We start from the raw sequence: 18,994 nt of genomic DNA, 5'->3' as shown, positions 1-18,994 counted from the left end.
TAAACTCCAGGAAAAACAAAGCAACACAAAAAAGTCATGGTTTGAAAAAGCAGTACACTAAAATAGGGTGTAATTTTTTAAAAGTGATGCAGAATAAGAAAAGAGAATCCAGATGTCTTTATTTAAGAAAGAAGGACTCCTTCAGCCTCATAGGGTTATAACATTGAACCTACACTTGTGGTTGCAAAACAGAATGCAAATGTTTAACAACTCTAGCAAAGTAGCTGATAGAAGTTGTGATGTTAAAGGGAGTTACAAAGGTAGAGGAAAGGTTAGGGAAATAAAACATTCTTCTCTTACTAAATGCGGGATCAAGAGATACTATCAAAAGAGAAAGAACAAAAAAATGATGTTTAAGGATATTATTTTAAATCATTATAAAAAATAAAAATATCCCTATATAACAAAAGATTAAGGAGATAAACAGGGAGTAGTATTGATGAGCTAAATCTTCATCTTTCAGAGTAGGAAGTCAATAGTTATTATCTGAAGTTTAGATATCAAGAAATAGAGCATAGCATATTATCTAGATTTACGGGTGAAGGAACTACCAGAAGCACCAAAAATAGAGTTAAAAGAAGTTGTATCTGAGTACTGGGAATAGGGATAGGTGGGACAGGAGCCTTGCTTTTTTATCATATACTCTTCTATACTAATCACCAAGCACGAATGTCATGATTACCAAAAAAAGGGAGGGCACAAATTCTTTAATATTTTCTAATAAGAGATGATATATGTCCCATCCCCTTGAATCTGTGGGGCTTTGAACTCACTTTTTAAATTTTATTTTATTTTATTTTTTAAAATTAATTAATTAATTTATTTATGGCTGTGTTGGGTCTTCGTTTCTGTGCGAGGGCTTTCTCTAGTTGTGGCAAGCGGGGGCCACTCTTCATCACGGTGCGCGGGCCTCTCACCATCTCGGCCTCTCTTGTTGCACAGCACAGGCTCCAGACGCACAGGCTCAGTAATTGTGGCTCACGGGCCCAGTTGCTCTGCGGCATGTGGGATCTTCCCAGACCAGGGCACGAACCCGTGTCCCCTGCATTGGTAGGCAGACTCTCAACCACCGCGCCACCAGGGAAGCCCTGAACTCACTTTTAACCAGCAGAACATGGCAAAAGTAACACTGTCTGTTCCTAAGGACACTGAGTGGCTTTTGGAGCCATGAGCCGCCATGTAAGTCCAATTACTCTGAAGCCTTGATGCTGAGAGGAAGCCCAGGACACACGGAGAGGCAAGGTGTAGGTGCTTTGATCCTCAGGTCCTAGCCTACATCAACCAGCTTGCATGAACACCAGACTTGAGAATGAAGACATCATCTCAAGATGAATCAAACCCCCAGCTGCTGTGTCAACTCCAGCTGAAGCCTCAGACATCACAAAGATAAACCATTCTCACTGTGCTCTGTTCCCCAGCCACTGAATCCTTGAACATAAGAAAATGGTTGTTTTAAGCCCCTAAATTCTGGGGTAATTTACTACACAGCAATATTTATCAGAATAATTTCTTTAACAGAAAATGTAATTACTTTAAATAAAAAATGACAAATGACTCCCTTGGTATTCTACTTTAGTAACAACTCCTTGCAACATACCTGACAATCGACTGGGACCACTACAGATTTTCACCCTATTCTATCCTATCTTTTCATATTCCATTCTATTCCATTCTTCCCTTTTTTCCTTCCTCTTTTGCTTTTTTCTCCTTTTCTTTCCATTATTATTAGTAGTAGTAGTAGTCATAACTAAGTAATGTCAGACCCCTTAGATGATGATAATCAACTGATCTAAGCAGAAAAGAAAGGTGCTTGGAATGGCAGCACCAAATAGGAGTATTGGGACAAGGTTCATGATGGGACTAGCCACGTGTAAGGACAGCTACAGCCGCTAATACGACTTTACAACTTATGTCAAACTCTTTAAGAGAATGTATGTCAATCCTTTTTATAAAATTTCACAACCCAGAGAATCTGAAACTATGTCTTAAAATTCCCACCAAAACATCTAAGTCAATTCTGCCGCAAATGATACGACCATATAAAATGCCAGTTAATATTGTTTATATAAAATTATGTTCATAATTGAATGAAAACATCAGTGGAAGAATTAGTTCAGAGAGGATATATCTTAGTGTCCAGTCTACTTGCTAATCATTAAATTATTAAATAACTCCTAATCGCTAAGTCATAATCCAATTTATTACTATAATTATTAGAGACTATATAATCCTAGAATGTTAAATGCAATACTAATGAGCGAATAGAAAAATAACATATGTGCTAAATTTTGGTGTCAATATACACTTTTACTCTCATAAAACTTGTGTAAAAGAGTAATCTTTGCTCACAGTTTATTCAGTAAGTCACTCAACAGATATTTATGTGCCAGGCACTGTTCTAGATATTGGGGATAAAAGCACTGAACAAAATGGACAAAAATTCCCGCCCTCATGGAGCTTATGTTCTAATGGGTAACTTACATTCTATATTAATTCATGCATTACTTCAACATATTTGAGTGCTAGGCACAATGGACAATGTAAAGATGGCTAAAATAAGGCTCCCAAGAAAAAGCAATCAGACAACTATGACATTTTATCATTGTGGAATTAAAAGAACGATAGTCTGAGTTTACTTATTCAACAAGCACTGGCTGTGGTCTTTCCAAATGTGCCAGAATTTTCATCTACTTTCAGATCACTAGGTTTCAAATTTTGAAGTCTAAGAAAATTCAGATTTACGTAAGCAATGCCAGGTTCTGTCACTGTTTTACATCGTCACCATACACTATCTCTCACCTCTACCTCAACTTAGCTCATCTTCTGCCACATTCTTCCCTCCTTTTAATGAGCATGTGGTCCTTTCAGTTCATAAGATACATCTCTTGACCATTCTCTACTGGCCTAATGATGGTTTCACCTCTCAATTTTATTTTATCAACTAAAGTGGGGAAAAAAAAAACTATACCATTTTTCATAAACAAAGATACGACTCTTGACTCATCTCAAAAATCCTGTTTTTCTAGGATCAGGAATTGGTACCACCGAATCAACCATGCTTTTGTATAGTTCTCCTGGAAACCAATCCCATCCCTCTGAGTCAATCTTTTCCTCTTTGCAAAACTAACTGGTTTAGTTGAGGACCCAACTGGCATCATCAACCCTAAGTTCTAGTCTAATGAACTCTTGGTTAGCTAAATTACCACTGATTAAATTTCATGGGCTTCAAATAATTTGTAATGACTAGCAGGATGTCGCAACTCTTTTTTGTGTCTTAATATGTAAGAAGTGTGTTATTTCAAAGAAGGGATGCTGTCCTAGTTCTTTAAGGGGACTTCCATAATTTAAATACACTTCATTCATGATCAGCAACAACCGTCCATTCTAGCCCAATCTCTAAATCTATCTCTTGGTTTCTTATGGCTCAACAAGAAAACATCCCATTTTTACCCAAGGCTATTTAATAACTTCTTTAAGTGATTCTACACAGTTGGAACGTAGATGACATCATCTAAAACTCTCAGCTTGAAACTACTCAGATAGTTTCTTGATTTCCACCAAAAAGTTTTAAAATGTATTGGTCAGAGACAATAACCTAAAATTTTAAATGCAAAGATGTCTTTTGTTTTTCTTGTTCTGTTGCTGAACAGGGTTAAGTGTTAACGTTCCCAACTTTACACTTTTATACCTTCTAAAAAGAAAACATTTTAGGAAAAGTAAATGTTTTATACTAATCATTAGGAATACCTAACACAGAAAGTTTTGCGATTACTTAGCAATCAAAGGAAACAAAATAAAAAATATATTTCACTAGAGATTACTGCCCCTGAAAGAGAACTGCTTCCTTTCTGTGGATAGATCTTAATGACTTAAACTCAGAATATATGAAACGAAATTTGAAATGTCATAAGGCAGTCATGCCATAAGAGCCTCAGAAAACAAACAAGCAGAAATGGAATTCCAATGTGTAACATAAAAAGGAATAATTCTGTTTGAGATTCTGACATTTAAAAAGAGAGGGAGAAAGAACAAACAAAGAATTCAACTCCTCTTTGAGTTAATTTGAATAGTGAAATAAAAAAGAAATCATCAAACTCCCAACAATTTTGACAATGTGTTCTCAGGAATGCTGTGTCCTCAGACCTGCCCACAATAAATCCATTAATGAATAGGATACAGTATTGGGTAAAGGCGACACAAATTACCAATACATAGATTAAAGACTGTACTTTACTATAATTACTATAAATCCAATACTTTTCAGAAATACCTAGTTCCATTCATACTTTCACATTGTGGAGGCGGGGGGAATGAAAGCACTACCAATCAGCAATACAGATATCTGTGTACATGTCAGTTTCCTTCACAAAATTATAAACTACTCAAGGGCAGAATTTGTTTTGTTAATATCTTATATTTGTGTAATATTTGACCTTCATAGACATAATTCCATTTGATCATAGTAACTCTCAGGTCAAAAGAGTTGTAATAATTTCTATTTTATTGTGGGAAACTCCAGGTCACTCATAGACAGAGGAGTCAGAATAGAATCAATTATTCTCTTAGTCCATGACTGGGAACATTTTTTAAACTTATTACAATGGAAAATTTCAAATATATACACATGAGGAGAGAACAGTATAAAGAACTTCCACAGCTTCAACAATGTTCAGCTTGTTTCAGCTCTACCCCATTTTGAAACAAATTTCAGAGTTAATACCATTTTGGGGGTAAACATTTCAAGATGTAGGTACTTTCTGTAATCACTGTCAATCATGTTTAACAAAATGCTTAATATGGCAGATAATCAATAAATACTTGTTGAAAGCTACAGATCTTACATATGCTTTCAGACATCATTACCCAATTCTGACTAAAAAAAATCAATTCTGAATTCCTAGATGGCACATACTCATTCATTCATTCACAGATATTTATTCTGGGCTACAAGATGCTGGCCACCACGCTAAGTGCTTGGGATACAGCAAGGAACAAGAAAACAAGGGTTTTTCCAGTACAGAAAGCCAAATTAGTGGGAAAAAAAAGTAAAAGAATTCAAGCAATTGATTAAAGTGTATCCAGAATACCCTACATTCTTACATTAAAAAATGTGCAAATCATTTTCAACTTTTACTGAATGTGTGCACATTTCCTAATGTTAATGTCTTCTCTACAGTATGTAAATTAAGTCCAAGACTGTACAGTTAACTATGGGAATTACTTAAATTTTAAAACTCACTTTAATATAAACTATAAAGATTGGAATAAAACAAAAATGAAACTTTCTCTTTTCAGTATTTATTATTCCCAGGAAACCAAGTAAGCATAACCCAATATACAGATCCATTTTCCCTCTTTATTTGACACTCCTTAGTATTAACATTCATGTGATGGAAATAATCCACGTGGTCCCTTCCTTAGTAACTGGACGCCCTTTCCATTATTTCAGTCACTTGTTCATTTATTCATTTTATTTCCACTGGATGTAGAATGTAAACAGACATGACCCAAAACACATTCCCTGCCTCAAGGAGCTCACAGCTGGGGTGTGGAAAATGGTGGGTGGGGGGAAGATTAATATTATATCTTAAATAACAGACATAATAATATTAAAGAGCAGACATATACTACGTGCCATAAGGGAGGGCCACAGTTGTCAGGGTTCAAAGGAAGCAGAAATTTTATCCAAATGAAGGTATTAAGGAGAACACCACACACAAAAAAAGGTGGCATTAGAGCTTGGTTCTGAAGGATGCTTCAACAGGTGGAAAGAGTGGTACAGGGAGGAACACTGTGTACACATTCTGAGATCAGCCCCAACTGAAGTCGAAGAGGTGATGGCAAGGAGCATATATATGTAGGGGAAATGGACTAGTCAGTCTGACTGTAGGATACATGCAGCAAATGCACACGAAGAACACAAGGAAATCCTATCAAAGTTGAAGCTAGTACTGAAGATGAAAAAATGGACAGTCAGGGAAAATTTAAAATATCAATAAGTATTTGAATGCTCTTATTATATAGCCTCGGTATACAGATACTGTATAGTTAATACCAATAATCTCCCAGTGTTTAGCCAGAGATGCCTACTAATGCTATATGCAACTCTAAAAGGATGAAAAGTTCTCATCTAAGGGGTTTATAATTTAATTTATTCTACATCATTCATTCAGGAAACATACTGGGCAACTAACAGTACGGACACTGTTATTTAGGAATATAAAAGATACATACAATCCTTGTCTTCAAGTCAGCAAACATAAAGTCATTAAACAGAAAGTACTTTTCTACCCCAAGGGAATGTTTTTTCATATGCAGTGACCATTAGTCATCCTGTCCTGTTAACACCGGATATAAACCTGCGTTTGAACCTTAGTTATCCTCAGATTGTATCTACAATGCATATAACTAAGGAATAAAATAGCTGACTAAAAATAAGACAATTCTTTTATGCATTTACAAAACAATTCCTACACAGGCCAAAGGGGGTTGGATTAGGTTAAACCTAAGACCTTCTTCAATGAAAAAATTCTTATACTGTGATCTAACTCTACTGAACTAAAATCCTTTAGGAAGGGTAAATAGGAATCAATAATTAAAATGGCTACTTAAATGACAAAGTCAGTTATTGTCCAAATTTACGTAAACTACTAAGTGTTTAATAATGATTCCATCCCAAATGGACTTCCAGGCTACTACTGCACACACACAGATTCCTGCCACATGCCTTAAGGTGCCTTTATTTCACCTCAATGGAGAGCAGTTACATGTGCAGCTGGTAAAACAAAATCAAGTATGGTAGCACATTGGTGACATTCAAAACAACTGCCCAGTGGCTCTTATAAAACTCCTCCCTCTGACTGCTCACCTGCCTGCCCCAGTAGACTTAGCATCTATAGAACACCACTCAAATGGTCACCTTTATGTAGGCAGGCTTGTTACCAACCACCTGTGTCCATTTTCAGTGCCACCTCCTGGCCCTTGAACATAGCCCAACATTACCAATACTACCTTCTTCTACTGCCACTCCTCCTGCACCCAGATTTCATCTCTGCTATGTTCTACCACAGCAGGAAGCTCACAATTAATTTCCATCCTAAGAAGACTGAGCGCTTATCTGAACTTCATAAGAAATAGAAATCGTGTTATTAGTTCTTCAAGAAGCATGGGTAACACATATTTGCTTAGGTGTCTAGAGGTTGTTATGCTACCTAATTTTCAAGTATTATGGTATTTATTTCACTAAATGGGTATTAGATGCCAGAGCCGCACTATGTAATAGCTCATTCATAAGGCGAGTACCAAGCATTTAGATGTTTTTAACTATTCTCTGTCTAAAATGAATTCAATATTACTTAATTATTTAACTACATTATTTACCCATATTATTATTTAACTCCAGCTATTTAAATGATCATAGTTATTACCCAACTTCCTTAAAAGCAGAATTTAATGGATAATCATCACACTTTTTACAGATTTACTTCAGTAAGGCATACTGCAGAATTCAGGAATTTCCTGAGTTGATATGTCATTTATTCCTGGCAAACTATCACCTTTGTCTACATATAGCTCATATTTTCCGAACTAGAAATGTACTCACTTGAGTTAACTTCTTCCACCAAACAAAAAGAATTATTTTAAAATTGCTACTCAGATTTTAGAGAAAGTCAACGACTTTAAAATGGCATGACAGACAAGCTGCCTGACCTCTGACCTTTAGGTTCTTTATCTATAATATAAAAGGGCTGAAAGACTTCCAAAGTATCTTTCAACCCTAATATTCATGAGTTTCCAACGACACTGTGAGTACTGGATGTTTCGTTCTTAAAAAACATTCCTAGGAAATCATCAATAGTGAGGCATATGTTTTTAAGGGTAATTTACTTTTAACAAGGAGTCTATTTTCATAGATATCCATTTACCCTTGTCTTAAACATAAGAAAATACACCAAGAGATATTCACATTTATACAAGTTTCCCTTTTAGAAGCCATTTTCTCCTTGATAGAGAACTTTTAGTAATTCCATGGTGATAATAGTTGTGTAAAAAGGATACAGTGCAATCAGTGCAATCAATGGCAACAATTCAGCACTACCAAGTTCTTCTGCAGGAACAAGGAATGGGCAGAACATCATTGTGAAATTGTGTATTTACTAAATAAGCTCAATAAATTGGGACTTCTCAAGGAACTGTTAGAGAATGAAAGACCAAACATACTTTTCACATACTGACATTTAAAAAGACAATTTAAACTCCTGCTTTTCCTGCCTTCAATGAAACAAGCCCTAATAAACATATTATTCACCTACAAAACAACACTTTTATTCAGAAGGATTCCCATGAACTAACCCACCTGAGGTTATGATCTAATAATCATTGAGCTGCACGCATTTTTCTGGCGTTTTTAAGCAGTGATTAAATATGCTAATAATCATAATTTAACATATTTAGACACAAGTTTACTCACTGAAATACCATGAGTTTTAGTTTCCTGAACCAGTACTTGAATTTGAATTACTTTTACTGCTACAGTAACAAATTTAATCCCTGGAGACAACACTGAAAGCGCTTACCAGGACTTTGTAATGACATGATACTACCATGGATCGGGGTTATGATGATCATCTTATTTCTTCAAAAACAGGGGAATTACTTGGGAGGAGTAGCCAGGTATGATTTACCCAAGCATCTTTCCCAGCACCTAACCCCATGGTTTTTAAACAGTAGGTCCTTCCTAAATCCTTGTTGAGTAAGTGGAGCTCAAATGTTCGTATCTATTAAATTACATGTCAATGTCTTCTTATACAGATCTCTTGGTATGTGCCTAAAGTGAAATTTAATCCCCCCAAAGCATTTGATTCTGATTAGTGTTTTAGTTATCTAACTATTCAATCAGCAAATTCAGGGTAACCAAATTACCACAAATATTAGATGCTCTGAAAAAAATGGTTAGCTTAAATATAGCAAAACAAGCCAATGGAAATAAAGAGAACTGAATTTTTAAAAAGATAAAAGAACTGCTCATCCCATTACAAGGTTAAGTTCTGTAAATGTAGAGACTTTTTTGACTTGTTCACTGATGTATCCCCAGCTTCCAGCAGTGTCTGGCAAATACTGGGCCCTCAGTAAATATTTGATGAATGAATAGATTGCTGATAAAACATATTATTTTATCTACTATATATATTTAGTTCAGAATGTAAAATAGGATTCATTTGTGGAGTGCAGAAGCTCTAATATAAGCTGATACTGAAGCCTGATTCTGGCAAAGTCTCCAGGATTTGGGATTACCAACTGCAAGATACAAGTAAGTCTACATCCCAGACACTGACTGGCTGATCAAGCCTGGGCCTGGGATGTATCAAGCACAGGTAAGCAAGAATTTCAAGTCACTATCCCTGTGCATGCAGGCAGTACCAGTGCCAGCAATAACAAGACAGTTTTTCTGGCAAATCCATCAAAATTAAATCTTAAACTTTTGAAAAATGAATATGTTTATTATGCTCCTTCAAGCTTAGAGGCTTAACTATCCGTGGGAGGTGCCTATAATCATGATCAATTACTTGTGACTTGAAGGCACTTATTAAGGCATCTGCCCTTTTAAGAAACCTTTAAAGAACCAGCCATAGGACTGTAAAACGGATCCTGCGGGGCAACAATAAATCACAGGTTTGGGGGCCCAACTTTGACAATTCTCCCTTGAAAGGAAAGAATTTGTTGTCACCTGTCCTTGACTTCCTGATCCTGCCTGAATATCAGCATCCTCTAAAATCTGAATTCCTAGTCTAGCTAAGTAAGTCATGGAGGCCAGTAATTGCCCCAAGGCAGAAGTGCAAGAGAAGAAACAGGAAGGAAACAAAACAGAATGGAGATCTGCAGCTCGTGAGGATGACATCATCAATAATTTTCTGAAGTGTCACTGAATTTCATGGCATTTGACTGATGGTCTTTTCTGACAAACTACAGTCTCATTATATTCAAGCAGCTTCTTGGTTCCAGAGCCTGTAATGTCTGGGTTTGAGTATGACTTGTTCTACTGGAAAGGTCAGGTGAACTGATGCCTTACTGGGAACTTTCTCCATGGCAAGGGCCCCACTAACCTGCCCGAACACAAATAATATGTGGACGTTTGAAGCATTCTTAAATTTACAAAGTGTTTTCATATACACTATCTCAGTTTCTCCTCACAATTCTTAAGAGGTAGATGTCATCATCACCACTTAACAAGTGAAATTAGTTTTAGAAAATGATGCCTTTGTCCTCAACTTGTAAGTATAGTCTCCTAAAATTTCTCAGTATAGAATCCAAGACATGGGTTAGTTAGAAATCTGTAAAGACACACCAACCTCAAGAGAATCAATCAAGAGAATAAGATGGATTAGCCAAAATCTACCAGCACAATGACAAAAACAACCTTCCTTTGTCACAAGAATAAATTGTGCTTTCTAAAGGATGTTACACCGGGGTGCCTCTGTAACACCGCTACAATTGGAAGAACATGATTTTATTTATATACATGATAATCATCCTTAACTGGACACTATCCAAAGGTAACAGACAAAATAAAACAAGAACTTTGGACCTACAATTCTAGTGGTGGAATTCACCCTTTGGGAAGTGTCTAGGTGATTCCACTAGTTACAGGGGACAAAATGTACCCTTCACTTTTCTCTCCAATATCACAAAGACTCCCCAAAAGGGTTTTTGTTGTTTTTCAACAAAGAAAACATACACACAAAAGGTTATCTATTGCTTTTATTTATAATCCCATCTTCCTAAAACACTGATTCCCTCAGTCTCATTATCTTTTGTCCCTCTCTTCTTTATTGGCTAAAATAGAGGTATATTAGGGTCTTATCTTTATAGCCATTTACTACTTTATTTATGTATTTATGATTCTTTGCTGCCTTCTAGCCTGAGTCTGACTGTGTCAGGAACAAAGCACAACACAAATCATCCAACCTGGGATAAGAGGAGACAAACTGAAACCTCCCAGGAAGATTCTGTAGACACTTGGGCTCCCTGAAACTATAGAGGGCTTGGTATTTCAAAGGTCAGCCTTGGGTCTCTCCGCTTTGATGACTAATGTTAAACTGTTTGACCTTTTTACAAAAATATTTAGCTGTGCTTATTTACATAATTTCATCCACAGCACACATACAGTAGTAGACACATATCTGTTGAACAGAACCCTTAGACGGATGAGAAGACAGGAAGAAGACCTCAAGACCTCCTTTTTCGAACATACTACCTTAGGAGTTGAGAAAGGTAAAATCACACCCTGATTTGTAGAAGTTTCTGGGCATTCCTTTTCAGCTTGAAACTATGCACCTCTGTTTTAAAAAGAAAAGGATGACACACCACACAATGTCAAACACACAGTAGGGAAATTCCGGGATCACTAAGAAAACATCATTATCTTAAGTGACACACACTTTGGTTTAATACTGGTTACCACACAAGAGAGGCTATAAGTACTGGTGCCTCCTCACCCACCAGCACAACCCACCCAGGAAAAGCAAGGGCAGGACCTTTAGAATCTAAAGATTCCACAACCTGGACTCACATCTGACCCTTTGGAGAGGGAGTCTAAGGACTATGCCGGCCCAGAGACATAAAGTAATGCAAACAGGTAACATTTTGGGAAGAAATTTTTTAAATGACACAAACTGGGCATCAGCACTGAAGTCCTTAGACCATCAGAAATCCTTATTATTATGCAACGTTAATAAAAAGAAACTGTAAGTGTGACTGGCAAAACTATTCTTAAAAGTTTCTGCACTTTTAAACCTTATTTCTACTAGGCCCCGACAATAAAGTTTTCTTTCTACTAATTATCACCATATTCTCAGACCTCTCACTCATTCTCTCAAAAATTCCCCCAATGTCCATGGAAACCATGCTGGGGCTGGAGGGGCGCGTCTCAGGTTGGCTTGTTCTGTCCCTAAAAGACGCCCATCTTTCTGGATCCCTTTCAGGGTGGGCAAGGAGAAAACATTTAGAACTTGCACAGCGGCAAGGAGGCCTGCGCAGGTCACATTTTATGACTTGTCTTTCTGTTCGCTGTCTGGCAAGGTCACCGGCTCTGGCTCGTGGCTCTGTCGACAAAACTTACTCTCACTCGGTAAGGTCAACGGGTCGCACCGGGCCTCCCTAGCCGCCCCCCTGCCCCCCAATCTTCGTGGGCCCCAGGATCCCAGGCCCGGCCCTCCCACGGCGCGCGGCCCCCGACGGCGCGGGCGCCGCTCCACCGCTCACCTGACCACGTTGGGGTGCTCGAAGGTCTCCAGGTGCCTCAGCACCGCCACCTCGCGGATGGTAGAGAGCGGCATGCCCTCCTCGCCAGTCTGCACTCGCACGCGCTTCAGCGCCACGAAACGGCCTCCGTTCTTCAGGTCCCGGGCCTTGAACACCTTCCCATAGGCGCCCTCCCCGATCTCCGCCACGCATTCGTACTGCTGGTCGGCACGGCTCAGGCCGTCCTTCTCCATGCCGCCCGGACGCCGCCCGGCGCGGCGCCGCTGGGGCGGGCGGGGGGCGCGCTCGGCTCGCTCGTGGCCGCCGCTCGCCTCCTCCCGGACCCCCCGGCCTGCTCCCTCGCGCCCTAGAGTTCGGTCTCGCTCTCTCTCACTCCCGCCGACTACCGCGGTCCGGCGCTCGGACTCTCGCGGCCGCCGGGGCTGGATGGAGCGACCTCCCCGCGGGCGGGCGCAACCCTGGTGCCGCCGCTGCGAAACTCCGCCTGCCGAGTCGCCGAGGAGCAAGCCGATCCCTCCTCTTCCCTCCCCGAAGCTCAGTCCTCTGTACAGACACCAAGGCGATTACATAGTCTTTGCCCGAGCGCGTCTCACTCCACAGTCCTTCCACCTAAAAGAGGAGACGGGAGGACAAGAAGAAAGTGTAATCAGACATCCCAGGCGCCTTCCTCGGGGTTCCTGTAGACACCCCTCCTCCTCCTTTACGAAACCCCCTTCGCTACCCTCTGCGAGCTCCTGCCCTCTCCCAGGCCGCTTAATCCTTCCTGGTTCCTCCGAAAAGCGAAGTTACTTTTCTTTCCCTGCAGAGCTGGAGCCGTCTTCGCGCGGAGAGGTTGCAGGGGCCCCTCGGGGATGAGCGCGGGGCGCGAGACGCAGTGGAACGAGAGGGGGCGTGCCAAGCAGCCCAGAGTGTGCCGGGAGCGCGGGGGAGGGGAGGCGCCGGGCACGTCAATGTCACGGCTTAATATTTATCCTTATATCATTGTGCTGTGCTGCTACCCTCCCCGCCTGCCCAGGCCTGGAGGTGCAGGGAGAGGGGCTCCTGGGGTGCCGTGGGGCGTTTCGGGGTCGTGCACAACCTGGTGTGGAGAGACCGCGGGTCCACTGGTGTGCGGCCGCAGAATGTGGGTGGGGGCTCCCAGGACCCTGTAACCCGAAGCTGGGAGTGTGCGAGAAGGGGTGGTCAGACATCTGCTCGGAAATTGCTTCCTTTCTTTCCACTTTCAGTTTTTCTACGAGGACACATTTTAAAACGACTTGCACACACAAATGGTCTTTTTAGGGTAAAGGAATCTGGATTGGAAGCGGAATTCTTCCTCCGACCTAGAGGACCTCCCTGGTGGAGACCCATCAGGTCGGGGAGGGCTGGAGCTCCCGCTCCTCGGGGGTGGGTGAGCGACAGGGCCCTGGGGGTGCGGTGGGAAGTCGCCCACGGGACCCTAAGAGTGGGAGAAAGAGGTGTCCACCGCACTTCAGCTTGTCGTCTCCTTGGAGAACAACTTCAGAAGGAAGGCAGCATAACCGTGACTCGCCTAGAAATTTTCAACCGATTGAACCTGAGTAAAACTCAGCCTCCCCTTAAAAGGGGTGGGCGGGGGGAGTAAATGCTGAGCCTCCAGGGGAAAGTGAGAAGGGGTTGCGCCCTTGAGGCCTGGACTCGCGAACCCTTCCCCACTCCCAGGGTCGTCCCCAAGGTAGGCAGCAGAGGTGGCTGCTCCATTCCCCTTTCGGCTTAAGGCCGGGTCCGAACAGCAGCCAGTGGCCCCCCAGGAGCCCCCCACACAACAAAGCGGGGGGCGGGGACGACGCACTTTCCCTTCCCATTCAGCTGCAATCCAGGACCCAGGGAACCTCCTCCCCACCGCCGCTTTGGCCTCGGCCGGACATTCGCCACTACAGCCGCGTGTCCGAAATTCTCGGGGCACCTCGGAATTACCTGCCCGGCAACCGCTAGCGCGCTCGCCTTCTGCCAGGCATTATAGAAACAAAATGCGCGACCCCCACGGTCTGCGGGCGGAGGGGCCCGCAGCAAAGACAGAGACCCTCACACTCACTCTATTCAAAACTCTCCTTAAAAGGTGAAGGCGAATCCTGGGGGAGCCGAAGAACGAGCCCCTAGAGCCAGCACCGCGGTCTGAGGCAGGCCGAGGGCCACACAGGTAGCGGAGGAGCCGCCGCAGGCTGCGCAGCCCGCCCCCTCCCGCGGCCCCCCTCCCCTCCGCTCCCCAGTCCTGACCGCCGCTCGGCAGCGAAGGAAGCGTCGGGGACGTCCCACCCCCGCAGGGAACTGCGCCCGCTGCCCCCGCCTGGCCCCGCACCGCCCGCCCCGGCTCTCCCCCCTCGCTCCCCGGACTGTCGGCTCCGGCGGAGAGAAATGGGAGCAGCAGTGCCTTTTCCCCCCCTCTCCTCCACTTTTTTTTTTGTTGTTGTTGTTGCTTTCCCACGCTGGCTGAATGTGACTTGACCCCATTTCAAAAAAGTTTGACATAGTGCTTCAACATTTCCGCATTCCTCCGCGACTACAAAGGCTGCAGCCGCCTCCTTCTGCTTTCTGTCTCTGCTCTCTGTCTTCACACTCAATGAAATCCTTCATGTGCCTCTCCCGAAGCCTGCCAAGCACCGCAAGGGTCGCCACCAGCGCAGCGACAAGAGGCCGCACCGGGGACCACGACTCCCGCGTGTGCGCACAAGCAGATGCGCCCACGTGCACACTGACGGGCGCGGTGCTGGGCCCGAAGGTGCTCACCCCGGGGCGTGCGTTTTAACTTCGATATTTTAAATTAGAAAAGTAAACTGGGAAACTAAAGCAAGCGTGCATCCTTGCGGGGCTTCCAGCCTGGGCACTGGCCGCCTGCGTGCACTCCTCTAAGTGTGCATAACACGCCCGCAGGGGTTGCCAGCAAGAAGTCTGCGTTAACATTTATCTCTTGGTGGGTAAGGTGGAGCCCACACCCGTACCTCAACGAGCTTTCGGGGGAGCTTTCGGGGGACATAAACATAAGGCACCGAAACACATTCTCCCCCATGGAGTCCCCAACAGCAGTGCATTTTAAACCCTAAATGTGGATTATTATGTGAGTTTCCGAGTGGCGCTTGAGTTCCGTTTGAAGAAGCTGGATAAAAAGTGTTTGTGGGTGCGTTTGTGCGCAAGGCTATGTGTGAGCTGGCACAGGATCTCGGTGTTGGGGGTCGTCCCTCGTGTGGCGTCCTAATCTGGCGTTCTCTAGCCGGATTAGGAGAAACTCCTTTAGCTCCCCAAAACTAGCCCCCATAACTACCCCGCCTCGGTTCGTAAGGGGTTAACCAAAGCCTCTTCCGAGAACCTACCGCCCCCCCACCGTCTCCGTCCCCCCTACCCACCCTCGCCTCCGACACCGGCCAAGCCCCCAAATCTCCCCCGGGGACCCTCCCCCTACCCCGCAGCCCACCCACCCGAGCGCACAGCTCTTTACCTGAGGGGCCCGGCCGCGTCGGGCCTCGCGAAGGGGCTGCGGGTATCAGTCCGACCTTCACACGTGTCCACGGCGGCGCGGAGCAGGTAACCCGGCTTGGAGGAAGGAGTTACCAGCACTCTCTCCGGCGAAGGGGTGGGCACTGCGGCGGAGGGAGGAGGGGCGGCGGAGGGCGCCGCCCGCGCCGCTCGCTGGGGGCGGACGGGGCTGCGGGGCTCCGGCCGGCGCTCGGGGCCCGAGCCGGGGAGGCGACGGGGGCGGGGTTGGGGGCCCAGGAGACCGACTCTGCCGGAGACCCTCCCGGCGGCGGGGTTGGGGGCTCGGCGCTCAGTGGCAAGCGAGTGTGCAAATTAAAGCCTTCCGGAGAGAGGGGAGGCGGCCGAGACCCGGCTGTGCTCTGAGCCTCCCCGCTCCCTAGCTCTCTGCTCCGAGTGGGGGGCGAGAAAGAGGGGGGAGTTCAATGAAAATTTCCGGCTTTCACTGCAACTGGAGTGAGGGATCTTGCGACTAAAATAAGAGGCGTGAGAGGGAGAGTGGGATGTGTCGTCGGGAGTCGGCGGAGTTACCAAACCCAGGGTCGCCCAGAGTTGGGGTTTTGACAGAGTGAGGCGGGCTGGGCGTATCAGCAGTCTGTGATGTAGACGGATGGGAAAAACACAAAACAACCAACAATAATTATGAGGGGCCGGTGGGGATGGTAAATACCAACACTTTCCAAGAAACTGAAAAATCAGACCAAAAAAATAACTCTTCTCTATTAAAAAAAAAAAAAAAATTGGCAGGACGCCTTGCAGAAAAGAAAACACTAATCTGTCCAAGCACTTTTCACTTTCAGCATGAGCTACATTTGTTTTGTTTTCCTTCGCTTCCTTTCGGCCTCACAAAGCCCTATCTTTTCCTTTTGGACAGAGGATATGACTTGGAAATTGTCAGGCACTCTTGTGGTTAACGATCTACTTGAAGGAGCTGACCGGTTCACAATTATTAAGAGATTAGCAAATGCTGAGGGTTCACTAAGGTATTTCTGGGGAGGTAAAAAGCCTAAAATTGATTGTAAATAACAGAACTGCAAGGTAATAGACACACACGCACACACACACAAAGAGGAGACAACACGATTCGGTGGGTGCTCAGTTTAAATGCATTATTGGAATTCTGAAATTTGAAACCTTGTAAGAATGTATACTTTACCTGCTGAGAAAACCTGAATACAGTTATTTCAGGTGAAAATGAGATTTTGGAGAAAAAGAAAAGTCTTCTAGACTTTCTACAGTGATGTAAAACAAAACTTAAAATAGCTATTTTTTTGGAAAGAATTCAGTGTTTTCCAAAATCTCTATCCGTAGAATACTTGAAACCCTTTAAATATCTTAATGCAAACCCTAAAAAATTTTATTTATTTCAGTGCTCTGTGGAAAAGTTAAAACCCAGAAAAATTCTGTTGGAATTGAAAACACTACCTTATAAATCTTTTGACTTCACAGTAGATCAAACTTTTGCTTTATAAAATTGATTCTATACTACAGTGTGAAGTAACAGGTTAGGTAAATAAAAATTGTTGCATTTGATTAGTAAATATTTTGCAATGCATTATAATAATTTATTCTTAAAAAATAAAAGTGAATAATTGTGGTTTTTATGCTTAAGATAGTTCATAAAATACATTTTGTGTTTAGAAGCATATCTTCTAAAATGAAATCCAATTTCTGAACAAAATTTGTATGTGTAAAGATATCTATAATCTCATATACCTTACAGACTTAAGAAAGCCAGTTGTTGGATTTTGTATTTATGTAAAATATTGGATCACTACAAATCACTAATCAGACTTTAAACCAGAGACACAAATGGGAATCCTCCATTTTGATAATTGCTTACACTATCAATGCTTTTTAAAACAAGATTTACTTGCTGGTAATTAACACATTTATATAATTCAGAAATAATTGTCAATAAATAGTCATATTTATTGGAACCAGCAAATGATTATAAGAATTTGAGTAAATAATTTGTTTAAAAATATTAAGCTGTAAATATCTTTTAAATTAACTGAAAAATGTCTTTTCTACACTGGGTTGCATTTTGAATTGCTGAATTTGGTAACAACCATAGATGGATTAGAAACTCCATGATTTAGCTTACTACATCACTTGGGCTATGTCAAAAACAATGAAACTTTATTTAATTATATATGTTATTACTGAGTGTTACCTCTCTTTATGTCATCTGCTTTCTCTGATACTGTTAATTTATCATGTTCACTCACCCTGGTTATGGTTCACATTAACTCCAGGTTGGTTAAAACTTCAGACCAGGAAGTTTTACAATGGATTGTATAAAATTAGTAAATACCAGATTGTTTTTGTTTATGGATAACTTCCTCTGTGGGTAACAGGTTATCATAACAAAATTTGCACAAAGTTTATAAACTGTGAACCAAATTCTGACTCCTTTGTTTAGGAGTCTTTGATGAATGAATACATCATTCCAGAATAGTGATTTGTACCAGTATTTTCACACCACATCTCAGGTATTCTAAAGCTGCAAATCATCTTACAGTTTTTTAAAAATTAGAATTCATGGAACTATTTCCAGATATGATGTTGCAGCTTACCCTAAAAGTTTTCTTAGTGTCACATAAGAGATATATTCCGTGTGTGAACATTTTATACCAAATATCTGTAAATTTTTGTTTTCACTAAAATAAAAATATAAATTACAGACCAGAATTAAAAATTTTTAACACTTTAAGAAATGAGAAATTTGTTTAAAATTAGTAATTATATAATGTACATCTAATTCTAAATGATCTCTGATTTATATTAGCCATTTGAATTTATAAAATACATTTTCTAGAAACTCAGAAATGAGGTTTTACTAGAATCTACTACACAATCATCCTAATTAGAGGTCCATGTAAATTTATACTTTTTGTCTATAAAGTTCTGTTTATCATCTTGATAAAAAAACTTTTCTGGTTTAGTAACTTTGAAATTAGTTACCCTCATTTTAACTTGATTTATATGTGTATGTGAACATTACCTTTATTGAGTAATTACCATGAAAAACTTTTAAACAGAAAAAGCATAATATAATTCAGTGCATTTGAATGCATTCTTCCCCCCTACCCAGGCATTTCCAAGCTGTTTTTTTTGGGGGGGGGGTTCTTTAAAATATAATATTGAAAATTTGCTAAATATCCTAGAAAAAAATCAATTGTACTACCAACTTTTTCAACTGTAAAATTCTGGACTTTAAATTATTTTTTAAGTTCAACCTTCT

General features: G+C 41.8%; 1 protein-coding gene across 3 annotated transcripts in view; it reads right to left on the bottom strand.

The window, feature by feature from the left end:
* Positions 1-15,830, bottom strand: part of CDK6 (cyclin dependent kinase 6) — a 221,788-nt gene extending 205,958 nt beyond the window's left edge. For 2 of the 3 annotated variants that reach the window (XM_061198563.1, XM_061198565.1), the window contains exons 1-2: positions 12,983-13,111; positions 12,262-12,870 (exon numbers count right to left, since the gene is read on the bottom strand). In XM_061198563.1, coding sequence (XP_061054546.1) covers positions 12,262-12,494 — 233 coding nt within the window. In that variant the 5' untranslated portion in view covers positions 12,495-12,870; positions 12,983-13,111. Of the gene's footprint in view, positions 1-12,261; positions 12,871-12,982; positions 13,112-15,712 lie in introns of those variants that run through there. The other variant, XM_061198564.1, reaches the window with a different exon arrangement.
* Positions 15,831-18,994: the final 3,164 nt, after the last annotated feature.

This window comes from Eubalaena glacialis, chromosome 8, assembly GCF_028564815.1.
Source record: "Eubalaena glacialis isolate mEubGla1 chromosome 8, mEubGla1.1.hap2.+ XY, whole genome shotgun sequence".
NCBI classification, from domain to species: domain Eukaryota; kingdom Metazoa; phylum Chordata; class Mammalia; order Artiodactyla; family Balaenidae; genus Eubalaena; species Eubalaena glacialis.
This window is presented reverse-complemented; position numbering and strand designations above follow the sequence as displayed.